General features: G+C 40.4%; 1 protein-coding gene across 1 annotated transcript; it reads left to right on the top strand.

Moving 5' to 3' along the window:
• The first annotated feature begins 1,310 nt into the window (after window positions 1–1,310).
• Window positions 1,311–17,710, top strand: SERINC1 (serine incorporator 1). Its single transcript, XM_084515653.1, has 10 exons — window positions 1,311–1,477; window positions 6,451–6,612; window positions 7,400–7,593; window positions 10,450–10,529; window positions 10,707–10,844; window positions 12,656–12,825; window positions 12,953–13,043; window positions 14,063–14,204; window positions 14,333–14,563; window positions 16,106–17,710. The coding sequence occupies exons 1-10, from the start codon at window positions 1,439–1,441 to the stop codon at window positions 16,242–16,244; spliced, it is 1,386 nt and encodes a 461-aa protein (XP_084371779.1). The 5' UTR covers window positions 1,311–1,438; the 3' UTR covers window positions 16,245–17,710.
• The last annotated feature ends 633 nt before the right edge of the window (window positions 17,711–18,343 follow it).

The following is an 18,343-nucleotide window of genomic DNA, read 5'->3' as shown; positions in this document are numbered from 1 at the left end:
AACAGGCTCTATTTTTTCTCCCCATCCCTACCCTTCCGCTGCCCCCCTGGGAGCAGATGTACGGAGGGTATAGCACCTACCTCACCTATAGGCCCCAGGCTTGGGCTCTAGTATGAGAAAAAGCAGTGCTTGCTGCCTTTGTCTCCCCATATCTTTTCTCTTCCTTGTTGAACACTACAATTTCACTTCCATTACGCTACTTAATTCAGATAAAGGTCCCATTATATAACAATATATCAATTATATAACAATATATCATCCCATCTAGAAAGATTGTAGGGAAGATGGTTCAGGCCTCACATACACATCGGAGGTTATCTGCACCCATATTCTTGTGTTTGTGCAGGACTAAGAGATATTTAATTGTAATAGGCTAAAGAGAGCCTGGTGGCCACTGGCAAGTAGACTTCAGTGAAGGAGCAGATGTATCCTAGCTAACAGTCCATTCTGTCCCCCACCATCGAGCGTCTCAATTTAGCAAAATTTTACTCTAGATAAATTTCAAAACCTCTTTTAACTGATTGCTTAGGACAGGAAGGTTGGATTTGATTTCAGTTCAGCATTCAGTGTCCACTAATTCTATGTGCTTACCTTTCAAATTAATAGGTATAACCACTAGGTTAATTATTCCCGTTCAGTTTTTTTATCGCTAGACAACAATCACAGTCTTAAACCATCAGATCACAAAAGTTCCTTTGCAGCTTTTTCTTTTCACGTTTTATTTTGAAAATACAGCTACCTTTAAAATCAATTATAGATGATGGATTCAGCAATATTCATAGATAACAACAGGCTCAGCATGAAAGACCAGGCTGAGCAGTAGCTCAGCATGAAGCACCTGCCTTCATATGTTACTATGAAGGTAAACGTGTGAGCAGCATGAAAACATTCCTCATAAATCCTTTTCCTTAATCTGTAAGATGAAGCCACATGTTGTCTACTCCATATGAGATGAACTGCCATACTGCTTAATTTTGAAATTATTTATTTTTGTTACTTATTAAATAACAGCTTTTCAATATTAAAACACATGGGACAAAGGAGGTGGTCATGTTTTTTTTTTTTTTTTGCAGGCTAAAACATATCTTTCATGTTGCCTAATTATTGAAGCGTGCATTTTCTATTCCTTGATCATCCCATTACTGTATAAACCGCTTCTGTTTTGGGGCTGTGAAGCATTATTGTAGAAAACCGCTTTTGTTTTGGGGCTGTGAAGCATTATTGTATGAAACCACTTTTGGTTTTGGGACTGCACCAGCAGCGGGCGCCGATTACGCCACCACCGCCGGCCCCGCCCCGCCCCCGGACGTGACGGCGCCGCCGCCATCCCAGGAGCCGGAAGCTTCGGGCGAGCCGTAAACAGCCCCCGCCGGATCGCGCGGCGGCGCCGCGTCCATCTTGTGCAGCCCCTCCCGGCGCGGCGCGGCGCGGCGCGGCCATGGGCAGCGTGCTGGGGCTCTGCTCCGTCGCCAGCTGGGTAAGGCGGCCCCCGGGCGCTCCCCTCCCCTCCCCTCGCAGGGCGTCGCCCCGCCGGGCGCCTCCGAGGCTGCGTTAGCGGGTGGGAGGCGTCCAGCCCCCTCTCCCCCGGTCCCTAACGGCCGTACCGGCTGTCTGCGCGGGTCGGGTCGGTGCTGGGCTCGGGGGAGCAGCGCGGCCGCGGCGCCCCGCTGCCGGTTCAGGGCTGCTCCTGCCTTGCGGCTTTGTCCGGGCAGCTCCGCCCTCTGTGGCAGCTTTGTCTCGCCGGTGTCTTTCTAAAGCTAGGCCCTGTGTGAATAACTCACAGTCACGCGGGTGGTGAATCCTCAGATATTTGGGATGAAAATGTCAGTGGGACTGTGGAAGCCTACATTTCCATGCCGAAAATACCGCATTCGTCGTGCTTAGATAAAATGAAGTTATATCCATTTAAACAGGAGCTCATACAGCCTTTTATAAGGCTGTATAGCCTTTTAGTAGGCATTTATAGTCTACTAAAGCTAGATTCAAGCTCCTATCTCAACAGTATAATACACCAATAGATAAAACTTCATTTTTTCCTAGTAGAATGATATTATTGAGAGTGATGATAACATAACTCCTTAATCTGCTGTGCAAAATTAATAGAAGGACCATAGAGACACTGAGTATGAAGTAAGCTTCCAGGCTGATAGGCGTGTAAATAAGCTACCAGAGTGCTGATGATATCCTGCTAAAGAGATCCTGTCAGTGTTCGTTTTGCTTTAATCAACGTTTTAAACACCACTTAATGGATTAAGCTACTTAGGGTTTAATTGCTAGCTGAATATAGATACCTTAACATCTTTAATTGTTGTCAAATACTGGGTGACAGTATAGCTAGTTGTAATGAAAATACTCAAGTTAATGCATGCTGCATTTTCAGGTGCATAAACAGCCTTTCTGGTGACTGACTGGTGTTTGCAGCGCATGATGAATCCCTGTGTACTTGCTTCTGCTTTTGAGTGTTGTTTTCTCTAGAGACAACTAACTGCTTTCAAGTGCTGCTAATGGTCTTTTAAGTAAAATGACTTCTGTAGTCATGTAATCTCGGCTAAATCTGATTTTCTGTGGGTAACTCCCATCCCTTCCTTTAAAGTGTCTAGGCAAAACATTTTTTTTTCTGATGGCTTTGAAGTGTTGACTTTCATTCCACAGTTAAAACCACAGCTAATCAGCACTTACAGCCTATGCAGCATAGGAGTCGAAAGTGGATGTGGTCCCTAAGGATGTGTCTGTGTAAATAACTCATGGCTCTGAAAGAGGAACCAGCTGTGAGGGGGGAGTGTGTGGGGGAGCCAGATGTGGGGTTTGTGCTGGGGCAGGCTGTGCCATGGCCGGGATCACTGCTCCTCGTCTCTCTAGGAAGGTGGTGCTGCTGGCATTGCTTTGGGGGGCTGTGCTTTGTGTCACACAGAGCTGTGCTGAGTAACCTCGGCATCCAACCTCGTGCCTTTATTTCTTCTCGATTTTTTTTTTTTTTTTTTTTTTTGTGTGTGGTGGTACTTCTGGTTATGACTGCACTCTGCAGGACTGTGCTGATCTGGCAGTCTTTAAGAGCAAAGAAGAGCCTGTGAGAGACAGGGGGTGGGGAGAAGCCTTAAAGAGCATTGTCATCTCTCCGAAAGGTTTCTGATTCCAGTGGCCTGGATCAATCAGTCAGTCCTGATGGTTTTACTGGGGCTTGCTTGTATTGCAGTGCTCTCTGAAACAGCTTGTCTGCTGCTTCTAGTGCTTTAATACTCTCCGTCAAAACAAACATCTTGATTGAATTGGTTGCTTTAAGCATATGGGTAGGGATGATGTAGCTAAGACCTAACTAGGCCCAGTAGGGGCTTAGTGTTTGTGCAGACATTGAATGCAGTGCATAATCATTTAGACTTTATCCCAGTAAGAAGATTACATTTGATATCAAAAGCTTATTTGGTGCACATCAGTAGTAGTAATGATTGACTTTCAGTAGACTTATGGGGTTTTCTTTCTCCTGTGTCCTGCAACATTATCTTGTGTGATCCTCCTATAATTTCCTAGAAAAGGAAGTGATGAGTTTGGCAAGCATGAATTAGCTTGTCTGTCCGGCTGGCTGCTCCTGGAATAGGTGTGTTCTTATTGTGCATCCGTGAACACCACTGAACTGCTTCTTTTCTAAAAAATGTGCAGGAACATATGTTGGTCAGTAGGTTCAAGAGATGCTGGATGGCAATTGATTTTTGTTATCATGATTTGTCCATTGTTGCCCCAGCTTCCTTATGAAAATGAGCTAAAAGCTAATTGCAGAGTAGCTCTTTGTCTGCATCTGTGACTAAGCTGAATTTCACCTGAGGAGCTGATTTTAAGCTTTGATGTGTGTAATAGTAGCTTGCTGTTTGTGCTGTGGAGTTTTCTGTAGGACCAGAGCTCTGATTTTGGGAGGAAAGAAATTGACAGAGACTGTCCTTATCTCCTATGAACTGCATTCCATGGGCAGGTTCCTTTTTGTTCCCCCTTCTGTTTGAAGGCTACTACTCATTAGCAGTGGTTTTGATGGTAGTATAATAATATTATTTGATAGTATAATATTGTTTTATAGGAGTGGTGTATATTTATCTTGCTGGAAGAAAGGGACTGTAATGTGGCTTCCCATAGGAGCCAGCTTGTATGAATAGTATCAGTAGGTATCTCTTGCTCAGAGATGTGCATGGTCACAGCTTGTAAGAATGAGCTGTCTGGGGCCACGTGTTTTAAGAGCTGATGTTGCTCAGACTTGTAAAATCAAGCGAGGCACGTTGCTTCAGTTAGGGCACGTGTTTCCCAAAGATCACGCAGTGATCTTTCTTTCAGCTCCTGTGACCCTCTAGAAACATCCAGGTTAGGTGCAATCATCTGTGTTCCTTTTGATACACTCGGAAGGAAGCTGCCTCGATTACCTGGGCACTTAACAAGCAATTAAACACTGGGATAACCCAGAGGAGTTATTTTTATGCCCAAGAGTCCTTGCTCCAACTTCTCCGCAGCAGATAAACCTAGGCTCTGAACCTAGGCTTGTATCCTGCTCTGCTGAATTCAACCTTTTTTCAGCAATATCTTTAAAAATATGAATACCAACAGAATTAGTTCTATAAATTAATGTTTTGAGCAGAAAATAGGAATATCCTTCAGTAGAGAGGTTATTTATTCAGAAGAAGGAAATACCATAAATACATTAGCACTCTAAAAAGTCCTGATGCAGGACTGGGTCATATTTGCCACACATTTCCTGCTTACTAAGCACAGACACCCCTAATGTAGCTGCTGGTAATCAGCATCTTCCTACACTTTGTGTTGCAATGTTATTGAATAGAGGAGGAGGAGGAGGTCAAAAAGAGTGCACTGGAATAGTTACACTGAAAATCTACTTAAATTCACTTATTTTTTTAGCAAAGTGATTTTAATTGTGATGTTTGTTAATTTAAAAATGATTGTGTACCATAGTGGAGTGAAAATTCCCGGCTCTTGTGTCCTTAAGAAAGAGCACAGGGAGGAATATAAGGCCATCATTTAAAAGCCCCGGGCTGTGGGTGCAGCATGCGGGTCTGGTTGAACCTGTCAGAAGAGAAGATGGGTCCCTTTTCCCCAGGGCCTCTCAGGAGCATCCTGACAGTCTTCCTGCTGGCCCCGGGGCCTTGCTGGTGGTGCCAGGCTGCCGGTGCCCTGTTTGCTGAGTGACTCAACTTGTAGGAACTCTGGCAGATGCCTGCACCCTGGATGGTTGACTCGCACTGGTCATGAGGCCCTGTTGCTATTCCTGTTCTCCCGTGTTTGGGTGGCTTTTATTGCCAGACAGAGGTGTACCTGAGCTTGTGCTGGGAGAGCAGCGAGGTTTGTAGCAGTGTGGGGGCTGTGTGGGTTGCAGGTTCGCTTGTAGTTCATTCATATGGAGCAGCAGTCCCTTAATAGACCTGGTGGCAATTGTAGCAGGGGATGCATTTGATTCTCACATTGGTAGATTTTACTGAAACTGAATAATACGTGGTCTCCAAAACCTTAGCTATTAACCAGTCAATGGAATTTCCCATTTTTTTTTCCTAAAATTTATTTGTAAACAAGAAAAAAATGCATTTTGATTGAATCTTCCCTCTTCTGGCTTATGTGTAGTTGTGGGCACTTGCATTTCTTTTGCTCCCTCAGTTGTCATGCAGCAAGTGACAGAGAATTGGGAAGGGGTGAGGTACAGGTGCTTTCAGTGAATCTGCTCCCTTCTTCCCACAGCTTTCTGATAAAGAAAAGATTTCACTGAATGCAAGTTACTTTTGTCCTCAGTTGACCCTCCTAGCACCTACAACTGTAGAACATTCCTATCCAGATCTTGCTGTTGATAATTGGTTGAGCTGATAATGCATGCTTTGCTTTATTTGTGCTCTTTGTAACTGTACCGTTGCCAGCTAACAGAGATTTACATGATACCTAAGTGTGAGTGGCTGTTAAAAACACAATAAATTACAGCCTTGGCTTTAGGCTGTTTTACCTGCTGTCTGTGATGCATGACTCTGCCCCAGCAGGGACTGCAGCCCAGCTCCAGTAGGTGCTGAAGGCACACCTAGTCTTGCACTCAGACTTTTTTTTTCTGTGGGATATGTTTCATCTCTGCAGCTGTGGATGTAGTTGATAAACTAAAGTAATCCTTGAATCTTAATTAGATGAAATAAAATATAAAAACCAGAACAAACAAGCCAGAAACAAGTCTTCCTTTCCTTTGAATGGATAAGTGATTACTTTTGATGAAGCAGTAACTGTACTGTACAGTGGTACATTAGGAACCACTGCCAAGGCTCTTAGGAGGCTCTGTAACGTGTTGCAGCCACTCAGTCTACGCTGGAGATGAGATGCATAGCATGAGTCATTTTCCATCTAACTTCTGGGGATCCATACAGCCTGACTGTGACCAAGGAATGCAAAGCTTTCTAAAAAACGTGTTTTTACCTTCTGTGTCCCTGTCAGATACCATGTTTGTGTGGAAGTGCCCCATGTCTGCTGTGCCGATGCTGCCCCAGTGGAAACAACTCCACCATCACAAGGCTGATTTATGCGTTCTTCTTACTCATCGGCGTGAGCGTTGCCTGCGTGATGTTAATACCAGGAATGGAAGAGCAGCTGAAAAAGGTCGGGTTACTTCTTTGCTAATGTGTTTGGTAGAACAAATGTCACAGATAATTGTAAATGATATCCTGAAAGCATGGGTTTAATTTGGGAATACAACATTTTGCTGCCACCTGTGCTTCACAATCATTATTACTTTGATTATAGATCAAGTAAATGATGAACTCTTGGGAGCGTCACTGCATAGATGAAAAGCACTATTTAGAAATAAAATTGTATCTTTTCTTTAATAACTTGAATAAGAAAGAAAAGTCTTTCCTCAAACAGGAAATTGTAATTAATATTTGTAGAGGTTTAAATTGTTGATTATTGAGATGCTTGTGTTTTTGGCACTTAATTGATTTTCTTTGATGTTAATAAGAGTATAAAAGAGTAAAAGAACCACAGACTAACATTGTCTTCTAGTTTTCATTGTGCTGTAATAGTAAAAATTTTAAGTCTGCAAATGTGTAGCAAATATATTTTTCACTAAGGACAGTAGGATATTTTTCACACAGGGAAGTTGGAAGTGCTTAGACGATTTTTACAGTTTTAGTTATACAAAGTTATATCTACTTTTGATAGCAACTTCTGTTAGGCAAGCTTTTGTTCTTCCTTTTAGTTCTTAATTCAGTGCATTTAATATTCTGGTTTAGACTTTAACTATACAACCCTGCAATATCACTTTCTGCAAAGTTTGTAGTTGTGTGAAGTTACAATATTAATGAAATGTATATTAACAAAATGATAATGTATATTTACTCACAGGATACCTTTTACAGATCACTGATGTATCTTGTGTTTATCACAGATTCCTGGATTTTGTGATGGAGGAATTGGAACAGCCATTCCTGGTGTGCACGGCCATGTGAATTGTGATGTGTTAGTTGGTTACAAAGCAGTGTACCGTGTGTGCTTTGGTATGGCCATGTTCTTTCTTCTCTTCTCCTTACTGATGATCAAAGTGAAGAGCAGCAATGACCCAAGAGCAGCTGTGCACAATGGGTAAGATACAGAAATGAGAAGTGAGGTTGGTGGTTGTGTGTGTGATGCAGCTACTGTGAAAACTAAGTCTGCAGTAAAGCATGCTGTTCCACAAACAAAGAATTCTGGAAAGTGAGAGGAGTATTGTTGCAGTAGAGGGCAATCAAAGTTAGAGTTCTTAGAACAGGTTAATTTTTGTAAAAGAAAATGATACACATGGTGTTGAGGCTCTGAAAACTAACTATGACAGGTGGTAATCTGTCCAGATGTTTCCCAAAATTAGTTTCTGCTTTTCTTTTGTCAAAGAAAACAAAATTTAAAAATGAAAAATGGCAACAGGTTTCATTCTACTGAGTTTTTTTTTTTCATAAGTAGTAAGTTTAAAAATCCTCATTTGTCCTCTAGGAGTTGCATTCTGTCGAACTTTGATGTTTATTGAGCTTCTCGATATATGTAGATATGTAACATCTCGTATGAAGATAATAGTGGAATTTCAGCTTGCAGGTTGACTCAAGTGATACTCTTTTTCCAAGGTCAACTACTGTAGTGTAACTTCTTAAATCTGTAGAGGGAAAGAAAATAATTAGGACTGAACATAATATTGCTTTAGTTCTTTTCTTTGTTTAGATCTGAAGAAAAAAATCTGGATATGGTATTGTTAATATGCATTAGCAATAGGGACTCAGTTCAGCTTCTTTTTTTCTCCGCTTACTTTGTTCATGAGAGTATCCTCTAAATATTTCCAGTACTACCATAGGTAACTGTCTGAAAACGTACTTGTTAAAAGCAAAAAGGAAATGGATCAAGTATGTTCTGTTATAAACGCTTTAAGTTGTTGAGTGTGTGAGGTGTTTTTTAACAATAAAAACATTTTACGTGGTATGAAATCTTCTTACCAAAGACCACTTCTCAAGTGTTTGGGATCTTCTTGTAACACTTACCTGGAGCTTCAGTGCAAATTTCGGTACTTGGTATACAACCTACAGCAATTTACTCTTAGCCAATCTAGTGTCAAGAGTAGGATAAAAGGAAAAATGATACTCTTTGACAGCTACCAGTAAAATATTTAATGATGTTGACTTCTAATACCTCTGTAACAGGTAGTTGCTTCAATAATATGCTTTACAGGTAGCCTTATGAAACAGTGGGTTTTGATTTTGAAATCGTACGTATCTTCGGTAATAGTTTGTAACGTAATCTTTGTGTCAGTCATTTGAAATATTCAGAATATTAAGGTTTCCCATGCATTACATACTTCTTCACACTTGTAAGTCAAACGCGGTTGATTTCATCCAGTGTCAGTGTTCACTTCCTTTGTATTTGTAACAGCAGGCTTCTTATCTCAGGGTAGCAAAAATAATAGGGGGAAAAAAACAGTTAAAATAGTTATAATGTATTCAGAGGATTATTGCTAACTTGTACAGAATACATGGCAGCTGTAGGTGTTATTTCAGAGAAGTTGTCTTTTCAGCTGTCATGCAAGCTGTATGTGGATAAAGCATTAAAATCCTTTTAAAAGATCTGGAATTAGAGAATAATTACACAAAATTGAAACCGTTCTTATTTCTATACCTGATAATGACATTTGCTTAAAAAACCACATGTGGTTTCAATAACTAGTTTTTGTGGGTAGTGGTTTGGGGTTAGGGTTTTGGTGGTGTTTTTTTTGGTGGGTTTTGGGGGTAATTTTTTAAATTTATTATACAATATTTTTGCAATGTTAATTCAACTTTAATATTGGGTTTGATCACTTTATATCACAGTGAATTCATTTTTCCCATATTCTGTACTTCTTTCATCTTACATAGTTCTTTTCCACGCAATTGAAATTCTCTCAAGAGATCTTATCCGAAGATGTCTAATCTCATCTTTGGGCTGTTCTGATTGGGGATGGTGACTGAAGCATGGAAAAAGATGGGAAGGGTTAGAAAACTTGAAGACCATGCAGCTGTTTGACATTGTGAGGGTGTGGTACATGTCTTTGTGCTATATTGAGTTTTGAAGTACATGTAGTTGGTATTGTGCCCATATTAGGAGCTGTGTCATTCTGATCAGGAAGTCTTTACCATCTTATAGTTATGTTGGGGGTAATTTTTCAATTTGAAGTTTCCTATGCAGGGTATTTGAACAGTCTTCATTTGGTATGTGTATGGCGAATCATTGGAAAATACTAAAAGACTTCCCTGTCTCATATGAAAGAGACAACTGAACTGTTTATCCAGGAGCACATGTGTTTTATTGGAAAAAGTGCAATGCTGCTGGTTTTGAACAAGGGCTTTCAATTTACTTGTTTGCTTTCTGTCAAGGATAAATCCTTTGTTTTTGTTGCTGTGATAAATCCTTATCAGGTGTCAGCCTAAAGTCTAAAGTTATATGGGAAGAATCTATGTTTTTATACGTCTGTGTAAGAATCGATTTGAGACTGGTAGGGAATTCCAGCATAAACTTTTTCTCATTGTAGGCACCAACCAAATCCATCTCCCTTTTTAGTTTTAATATTAAGAACAAGTAAAGGCTTTTCTATTTTTTTCTTTTGTGCCTATGACTTAGGTATACATGGAGTTCAATAACCTCATTACTCTAGCTAAAAAACTTTGGGGATATAAAAAAAACAAAGCTCACAACTATGTACCATCCTGGCTTTGTACATCAGGGAGATATTTATGGGAAATAAGTATTGAACACTGTGAGTCTAGCATGGTTTAAGCATCGTTTTCTGGAGGGGGGAAAAAGATTTTTATCTTGAAATATCTGAGTTAAGGAATGAATTAAAAAAACAAGCCTGCTATGAATACATTTTATGTTGTCTGAGTCTTTGTGAAGCAAATCATATTTCAGTAGTTGCCTGACTTCCTTTTTTTTTTTTTTTCCTTTTAGATTCTGGTTCTTTAAATTTGCAACAGCACTTGCTATTAGTGTTGGAGCCTTCTTCATCCCAGAGGGACCTTTTACTACTGGTAAGAGAATATTGCCTTCTACTGGATCACGGTGGATCGTGCTGGTTTTAAAAGTAAATTAAGTGTGTGCTGATAGCTTTTTTTTTCCAGTAGCTGCATAACTATAGACCTTTTCTGTGTTTGAGACAGGGCAGTAAATTATAAATGGCTCTAAACTGGTTTTATTTCTCTTTATAGTGTGGTTTTATGTAGGTATGGCTGGAGCATTCTGCTTTATTCTTATTCAGCTGGTATTGCTTATTGACTTTGCCCACTCCTGGAATGAATCTTGGGTTGAAAAAATGGAGGAAGGAAACTCAAGATGCTGGTATGCAGGTATTGTATTACAACTGAAAAATAAATTAATTTCACTGTAAACTATGTTGAATACATCATTCACCACAATAGCGTATTTTACAAGAGTGTGGAAGGTCTACTTTGAGCATAAATACCATTTTTTCAGAAGGTATAGTTCAGCTCAGTTGTCAAGCTGTCCTTTTGGTACCAAGTTAAAAATGGAGAGAGAGGGTGGAGGGTAGGGAGTGGGAGAAGAGCATCTATGGCTGACTAATAAGATCTAATCTCTAGACACGTGGCATCAATTTATGATAGCAGAGAAGTGGCTATTGCTGTGTGTGTGTTTCTTCCACCCAGTCATAGGCTTTGTTACCCCTTAGCACCAATTAAAAATAAACTAGTCTACTACTGTTCATATTAGGCGTAAGTTCAGTATGTCTGTCATTCCTCTAAGATACTGTGGTGGTTTCAACTTGATGGCCAGCTAAACTCCACCACAACCACTTTTTCATTCAATTTCCTCAAAGGAACGGGGAGATCATTTGCCAATTACTGTCATGGACAAAACAGACTCAGCTTGGGGAGATGAATAGAATTTCTTGCCTATCACTGCCTATCACAGACAAGAGCAGTGAGAACTAAAAGCACCTTTGCCTCTTCTGTGTCCTCCTCCCAAGCAGCGCAGGAGAATGAGGGCTGCAGTCAGTCCCTAACACTTTGTCTCTGCCGCTCCTTCATGGTCACTCTCTGCCCCTGCTGCCCATGGGGTCCCTCCGACAGGATGCTGTCCTTCCCCACCTGCGCCTGCTGGAGCTTTCCACAGGCAGCAGCTCTTTGAGAACTGCTCCAACACTGCTCAGTACCATGGGGTCCATCTCCCACGAGCAAACTGCTCCAGCATGGGTCCCCCACGGGTGGGTGGCAGCTCCCCCCAGATGCCCTGCTCCTGTGTGGGCTCCTCTCCATGGGCTGCAGCTCTGGCCTGGGGCCTGCTCCTGTGGGGGCTCTCTATGGGCTGCAGCCTCCTCCAGGCCACATCCACCTGCACCACGTGGGCTCCTTCATGGGCTGCAGGGGGACAGCCTGCTCCACCAGGGGCCTCTCCTGCAGTTGTGCAGCAGGTTTTTTTTTCCCCCCTTTTCTTCAATCTCCTCTCCCAGAGGCCCACCCAGTGTTGCTCCATGGCTCAGCTGTGGCCAGCAGCAGGTCTCTTTTGAAGCTGTCTCTGCTCTGACATGGGGCAATTTCTGGACTGTGCACAGAGGCCACCCCTGCAGCCCCCCCGATACCAAAATCTTACTATGTAAACCCAGTGTGGGCATACACTGAGTGAACAATTGAGATAGTGAAGGAAAGTACAAGTCATTTCACTGGAGAAGTATGTTAATTTTTAATAAAGCAGTTTCAGGTGTGATGATTTAGTCCTTTCCAAAGAAAGCTCAACCTGTCCTTGTGCAGTGGCTGCTTTGGTTTATTCTTTCTTATTCTTAATAAGATGGAATTTGGAAATAGGTTTTGTATTTCTTTCTATTTGAGTAGTAGTTCTTCATTTTGTTTTTTTAAAGCCTTTATCCAAAGTATATGTAGTAGAACTATATTCCTTCATTCTTTGTGGTCTTGTTTGCTCTTAGAGCACTGGGAAATGAAATACGGCTTTGGGCCTCACTTTTTTTTTTTTTTTAACATCTATTTCATTTCAGGAATCTTATATCATTTACATTTCAGAGCCCAGAGCTGCTCTCCAATTCTGTCTTTGTATAAAATACCCAAAACATGATCATCATTCAATATTATTTCAGTTTTACTAGTTTATTATTAATCATTTCAACTCTTTTTGTTTCTCTTCACAGCTCTGCTGTCAGCTACGGCTGTCAATTATCTGCTGTCACTAGTAGCTATTGTCTTGTTTTATGTTTATTACACTCATCCAGAAGGCTGTTCTGAAAACAAGACATTCATCAGTGTTAATATGTTGCTGTGTATCGGTGCTTCTGTAATGTCAATTCTGCCAAAGATTCAGGTATGGCTTTAATTCTGTTCTCTCTTATTTTTCTGTATTATTTTTTCAGTATTAGAAACCTATTATGCAATCATGTGTGAGACCTTTTAATTGCTTAACTTTGCTGTTTCGTGACTACTTCATACAGGAATCTCAGCCAAGGTCTGGTTTGCTGCAGTCTTCTGTGATCACAATTTATACCATGTATTTGACTTGGTCAGCCATGACCAATGAACCAGGTAAGTGTAGCAGCAGTACATGGCTTTTCGGGTGCCAGGTTAGCAGTAAACTGTATTTTCACCTATTTGTGAAGCAGTATTGGAATGAGGTGTTATAATGTATGCAAGTTAGAGGCAGGCATAGTTTGTGGTTTCTCCCACAGCCCCAACTTTCTGTAATAAAACTGAAAAAACAGTTCTTCCAAAGATCACGTTTTTCACTTGCTCTTATGTTTATTGTATAGAAGAATTTCAGCGTGCTGTTGGCAAGGTTGCAGTAGGCTAAATTGGGTACAAGGCTCATCTCAGTACTAAGTTTGAAACTTCTTGCCTGGTGACAGAGATTCTACTGATTGTATTTTTTCCTAATGGAAGATTTCTTATCTTGTCTGAAAACAACTGAACATCTCTGTAAAAATAAATAAATCAGTAATTCTATTGATGTATATAAACCCCCAAATACTGATTTTGGGGCTTTTAATTGCCTCTGGCATTGAAATGGCCCTTTAATCTTAATTGCGGACAATATCTTACGCTTCTGTGTAACAACGTTGGCGTGAGTCAGTGTAACTACTGAAGTATTACAGGGAAATAAGATCATCTGATACTTTCTGCTGTTTCTTCCATATTATCTGTGGATGCTGAGAGCTGTAGCATTCTCTTCTAACTCTTTGAGATGATTCTGATACCCAATCTATAGACTATGTAGTTGTCAAACTTGGTTTCTAGCAGTGGAATTTCTTACATTTAATATGCAGAGCACCTTTACTTTGTTGAATCTAATTATGAGATGCAACAGTAAAGCACTTGATACATAGAGCAGATAAAAGATTTAAAACTTGTACAAGAGTTTTATGTAACATACTGTCATTTGTCTGCTTTAGAGATTCTATAGGCTACAATTACAGGTGGAGCTTTTATCATCCAGGACTTTGGTCACAAAGTTTCTTTGTATTACTCTGCATTCACTGTAGAAATAAAACAAGAACAGAACAAATATTTAAACGTGTATGTAAGTTCTGAAGTAATTTCCTTCACAGATAGGCGCTGTAACCCAAGTTTGCTGAGCATCATTGGTTACAATACCACCACCATTCCAACCCAAGGTCAAGTAGTGCAGTGGTGGGATGCACAAGGAATTGTAGGACTGATTTTGTTTTTGCTGTGTGTCCTCTATTCAAGGTAAGTTTGCTTTAAAAAAAAATAATCCTATTAGCTTGTATTACTATAGCTTGTATAATTTCTGTTTGTTAGATACTAAATTGTATTCACTTGGGTAACAGTATTGCATCCTTTCCTGTCAAATACAGCATCCGAACATCCAATAACAGCCAAGTTAACAAGCTGATGCTGACCAGTGATGAATCAACTCTGATTGAGGATGGAATGCCCAGGAATGATGGCTCCCTTGATGATGGAGAGGATGTGCACCGAGCCATAGATAATGAAAGGGATGGAGTTACTTACAGTTACTCCTTCTTTCATTTCATGCTTTTCCTCGCTTCACTGTATATCATGATGACACTTACCAACTGGTACAGGTATCTACACTTGATAATACAGTATGTTAATACTCTGCATACAAGAAGCTACATTTAGCTGATCAATGGCTCACAACTGGTGTGCTGTGAGGAATGTGGGCTCTGACTGGGATTTCTTGAGGGAAGTTTGCTCTTTGATCCATATTAAATTAATTGTATTTAAAAATTGCAGTAGTCAACCTCTCTCACAAGCACCAATTGTCTTTTTTAAAGTAATTCTCATGATTCACTGGACTGCTGAAATATGTCCCGTTGAAGTGAACAGGATTAAGTCTTATAACAGCTAAAAATAACAAGGACAGACCAGGTGTTTACTGGCAGAGCTAGAAAAAAGAGGTTGGACATGGTAATTGCCAGCAGGTTGAGGGAGGTGTTCCTTCCCACCTAGTCAGCACTGGTGAAACCATGCTTGGAATGTTGGGTCCATCTCTGGTCTCCCCAGTACAAGAGAGACCTGGATGTAACGTATAGAGTCCTACAAAGATGATGAAGGTACTGGAGCATCTCCTGTGAGGAGAGGCTGAGAGAGTTGGGACTGTTCATCTTGGAGAACAGACATAGGTGGAACTTCATCTATGTGTTTAAATATCTCAAGGGAGGGTGCAAAGAGGACAGTCAGACTCTTCCACTGGTGTCTGGTGACAGGACAAAAGGCAATGGACACAAACTGGAACACAAGAGCCTGTCTGAACATCAGTAATGCTTTTTTCACTGTGAGGGTTATCAGGGACACTAGCACAGATTGCCCAAGAAAGGTTGTGAAGTGTCCCTCCTTGGTGATATACAAAAGCCACCTTGATATGGTACTGAGCAACCTACTCTAGATGTCTCTGCTTGAGGAGGGAGGTTGGAGCATATGACCTCCAGAGGTCCCTTCTAACATCATCTGTTCTAAGGTGGGATCTGTAGTGGAAGCAGACCAAGTTGCCTGCTTGCTGAAACATACACCCAATAAAAGTACTCCTAGATGTGAATTCAGTGAGTTATTTGGGTAGTCTTTCCGCTATGTACACTTGCTAATACACAAACAGATGTGTAACAGCTTGAGCAGATGTTACTCAGAATTCAAAACAAAAATTAAAGGTCTCTAATAATTTGTTAATGAACTCTTTGTACCAAAGTAACAGAACTATAAAGGTTTTCTTTTAGAGTAACTCTTAATATAGTTATGTTCTGGATTTGATTTGTGGCCCTTCTTGGGCCAATATTATAAGAATATTATTAAGTCTCAGGGGTTGTCTTTGCACAAGGTAAATTGCATTACTAGTATATGTAAATACTGTCCAATTCCTCTTGCCACAGATTTGCATAATAATTATTTCTGCTTCTTGTCAGATTCTCTTATTAAGTACATTCTGAGCATCTGTTGCTTTCCAGTCTCCTATGACATCAACTTACAAATGGCATTTTCATACAGATTGGTGTGAACTGACTGGAAGAAGGGTAGAAGAGGTGTTATTTGAAAATGTTGAAGAGTAGCTTACTATACTACTATGTCATATTAAAACAGAAAAGCAAACTTCTATTTTCTTTCTTTCACAGTCCGGATTCTTCTTATGAGACAATGACCAGCAAATGGCCGTCTGTCTGGGTGAAGATATCTTCCAGCTGGATCGGCATCGTGTTGTACGTGTGGACTCTGGTTGCTCCGCTGGTTCTCACAAACCGTGACTTTGACTAAGCAAGCATTGCATTAGCTTCATCGTGTCTTCGAAACAAACAGTATTCCAGGTTATAGTGTAGCTGTAAATATGTGTGCACACGTACTATCCATGTAGTATATCCCGCTTTATTCTGCATGATCACTTCGAATCGTGTATTTTCGTCATTTCACCAAATGACTTTTTCTAACTGAGCTTAGTGACAATTGCTACGATGATGGTTTTCTTAGGATTGCCCTCGTTCTAGTGTGTTGGAAGCATTAGATAGATCAAAGCCTTGGGGAAGTAGGTCTTTTTCCCCACTCCTCAATTGCGTTAAATAGTTTTAGAGAAAAAATGTGCAAGTGTTAATTAGATAAACAAAACTATTAGATCAGGCTTTGCAAGAAAAGGGGGGGGGCTGCCTTTGATAATCCGCGTTGCCTTGAATCCAAAGTAAGTCTTGAGTAAGAATTGTTAGACTCAAAATTGCAGGTTAGAGCTTATGGGACACGTTGCATCATGTTGGCAATAAAAGCCTGACCTTTTCTTGTAAAGGCAGCAGTACCTTTAGCACAAATATTAATTGGGGAAACTTGCACCTGAAGGTTGTGGAGAGGCTAATATCTTCCTGGGAATGATTGGATCCATTGCAGACATAAGGATGGACAGACTGGGGGAAGGAAACATCCTGGTAGCAGATGCTCAGATGCATGTTTTTAAGGCACCTGTTTACAATACGCATCTACACATTTTTAAAAAGTAGTTTAAACTGAATAGCTGTGCTGTAACTTATTGCTGTTGTGTGTGCCATCTTCTTTCTTGGCTAAGTTACAATCAGAGGGTTTGCAGGGAGTCGAACGATGAAAACTGTAGGCCCTTCAGAGGAATTTCTGTGGTATAGTGATTAAAATAGAAGCAGAGGAAAAGGAGCACTGCAATGGCAGTAACTAGCGGAGGCTTGCATTAAATGAGACTTCGACAGAAGTGTTTCTTAATATGTTTGGGGCTCTAAATTTTGATCTCTTCTAATTATTGTGTTTTTTTTTGTTTTGCTGTCCATTGCTGGAGATGGACTTGAGCCTACAAAGTAGTTCTAGACAAAAGGTAAAACATTAGATGTTTGATTAAAATACTATTATTGTGCAGTTATGAAATCTTAAATGCTTTTGTGCTTGCTGCTTTGTAATTGAAGTACGTAAGCTGCATTATTTATATATTTCTGTTACTTGCTACAAGCTGAGATTTGAGCAGTCTGATTGGGGGTTACCCTAAAGCCTTTAGCAGATGTCACAATTACCTGTTACTGTGGTGTTTATACAGTTACTTCCTGTTGCTAATTCTTCTCTAAGCTTTTATTTTAAATTTACTCCCAGACACTGACACTTATTGCAGAAATGACATGTCAGTCAAGTTTGAGATGGTAATGAAAGGATTAGTAAGACTTGTAGTAATTTGGAATATGTGGTTACCTTATTAATAAATAAATTTGGATGAAACTGTGTAATGACTTCTCATGTCTCATTGCTGAACATGTGGATGGTATACAGTTTTGCATTATATTCTAATCTTATGTTCTGTGCACACTTCAAAACATTTACTTCTCTGACAAGAGTACACCTCTGACAGTTCCTGGTCCTTTAAATCATGTATAAGTCTGTGTGAACTTTTCCCAGTCCTCTCTGCCCCTTGTAGTCATCTCTCACATGTGTAAATCTTGTTAGTGTTTTAGCTGCATGTCCTACTTCATCATGAAGTAGGGAATGAAACATAATTTGAGCTGCTTCATATTTTTTTTTTATATACTTTTTTTTTAAGCTTTAGCATTCACATTCAGGTGTTTCACCTATCGTAGCGTAGCTTCACCTAGTGTAGTTCCTGAGTCCTATAACAAGTAACTGGTCCTTCCCTGAAAGGGGAAGGTGCATAGTCTGCTATTTGTGGAAGTGGCTAGACAATACCTTTAAAATCAAAACAAAAACCCCACTGTCAACAGTCACCTGTAATACGCTTACACTATTGTAGAAGATATTTTCCTCTTACATGTCTGAGAAATTAGTACTAAATTCCAGTTTCTCTACCTACAGGGCCATGCTACCCTGAAGTTTCTTACAAAGCACTGTAGCTATAGCTTTGAGGA

Source organism: Aythya ferina (genome assembly GCF_964211825.1).
Source record: "Aythya ferina genome assembly, chromosome: 3".
NCBI classification, from domain to species: domain Eukaryota; kingdom Metazoa; phylum Chordata; class Aves; order Anseriformes; family Anatidae; genus Aythya; species Aythya ferina.
This window is presented reverse-complemented; position numbering and strand designations above follow the sequence as displayed.

Bases quoted from the DNA above. Each gene is read 5' to 3' on its own strand.
- SERINC1 (XM_084515653.1), top strand. From the start codon at position 1,439: ATGGGCAGCGTGCTGGGGCTCTGCTCCGTCGCCAGCTGG. The intron at 10,530-10,706 runs GTAAGAGAATAT...TTCTCTTTATAG, and splicing joins AGAGGGACCTTTTACTACTG to TGTGGTTTTATGTAGGTATG. The intron at 14,205-14,332 runs GTAAGTTTGCTT...TGTCAAATACAG, and splicing joins CTGTGTGTCCTCTATTCAAG to CATCCGAACATCCAATAACA.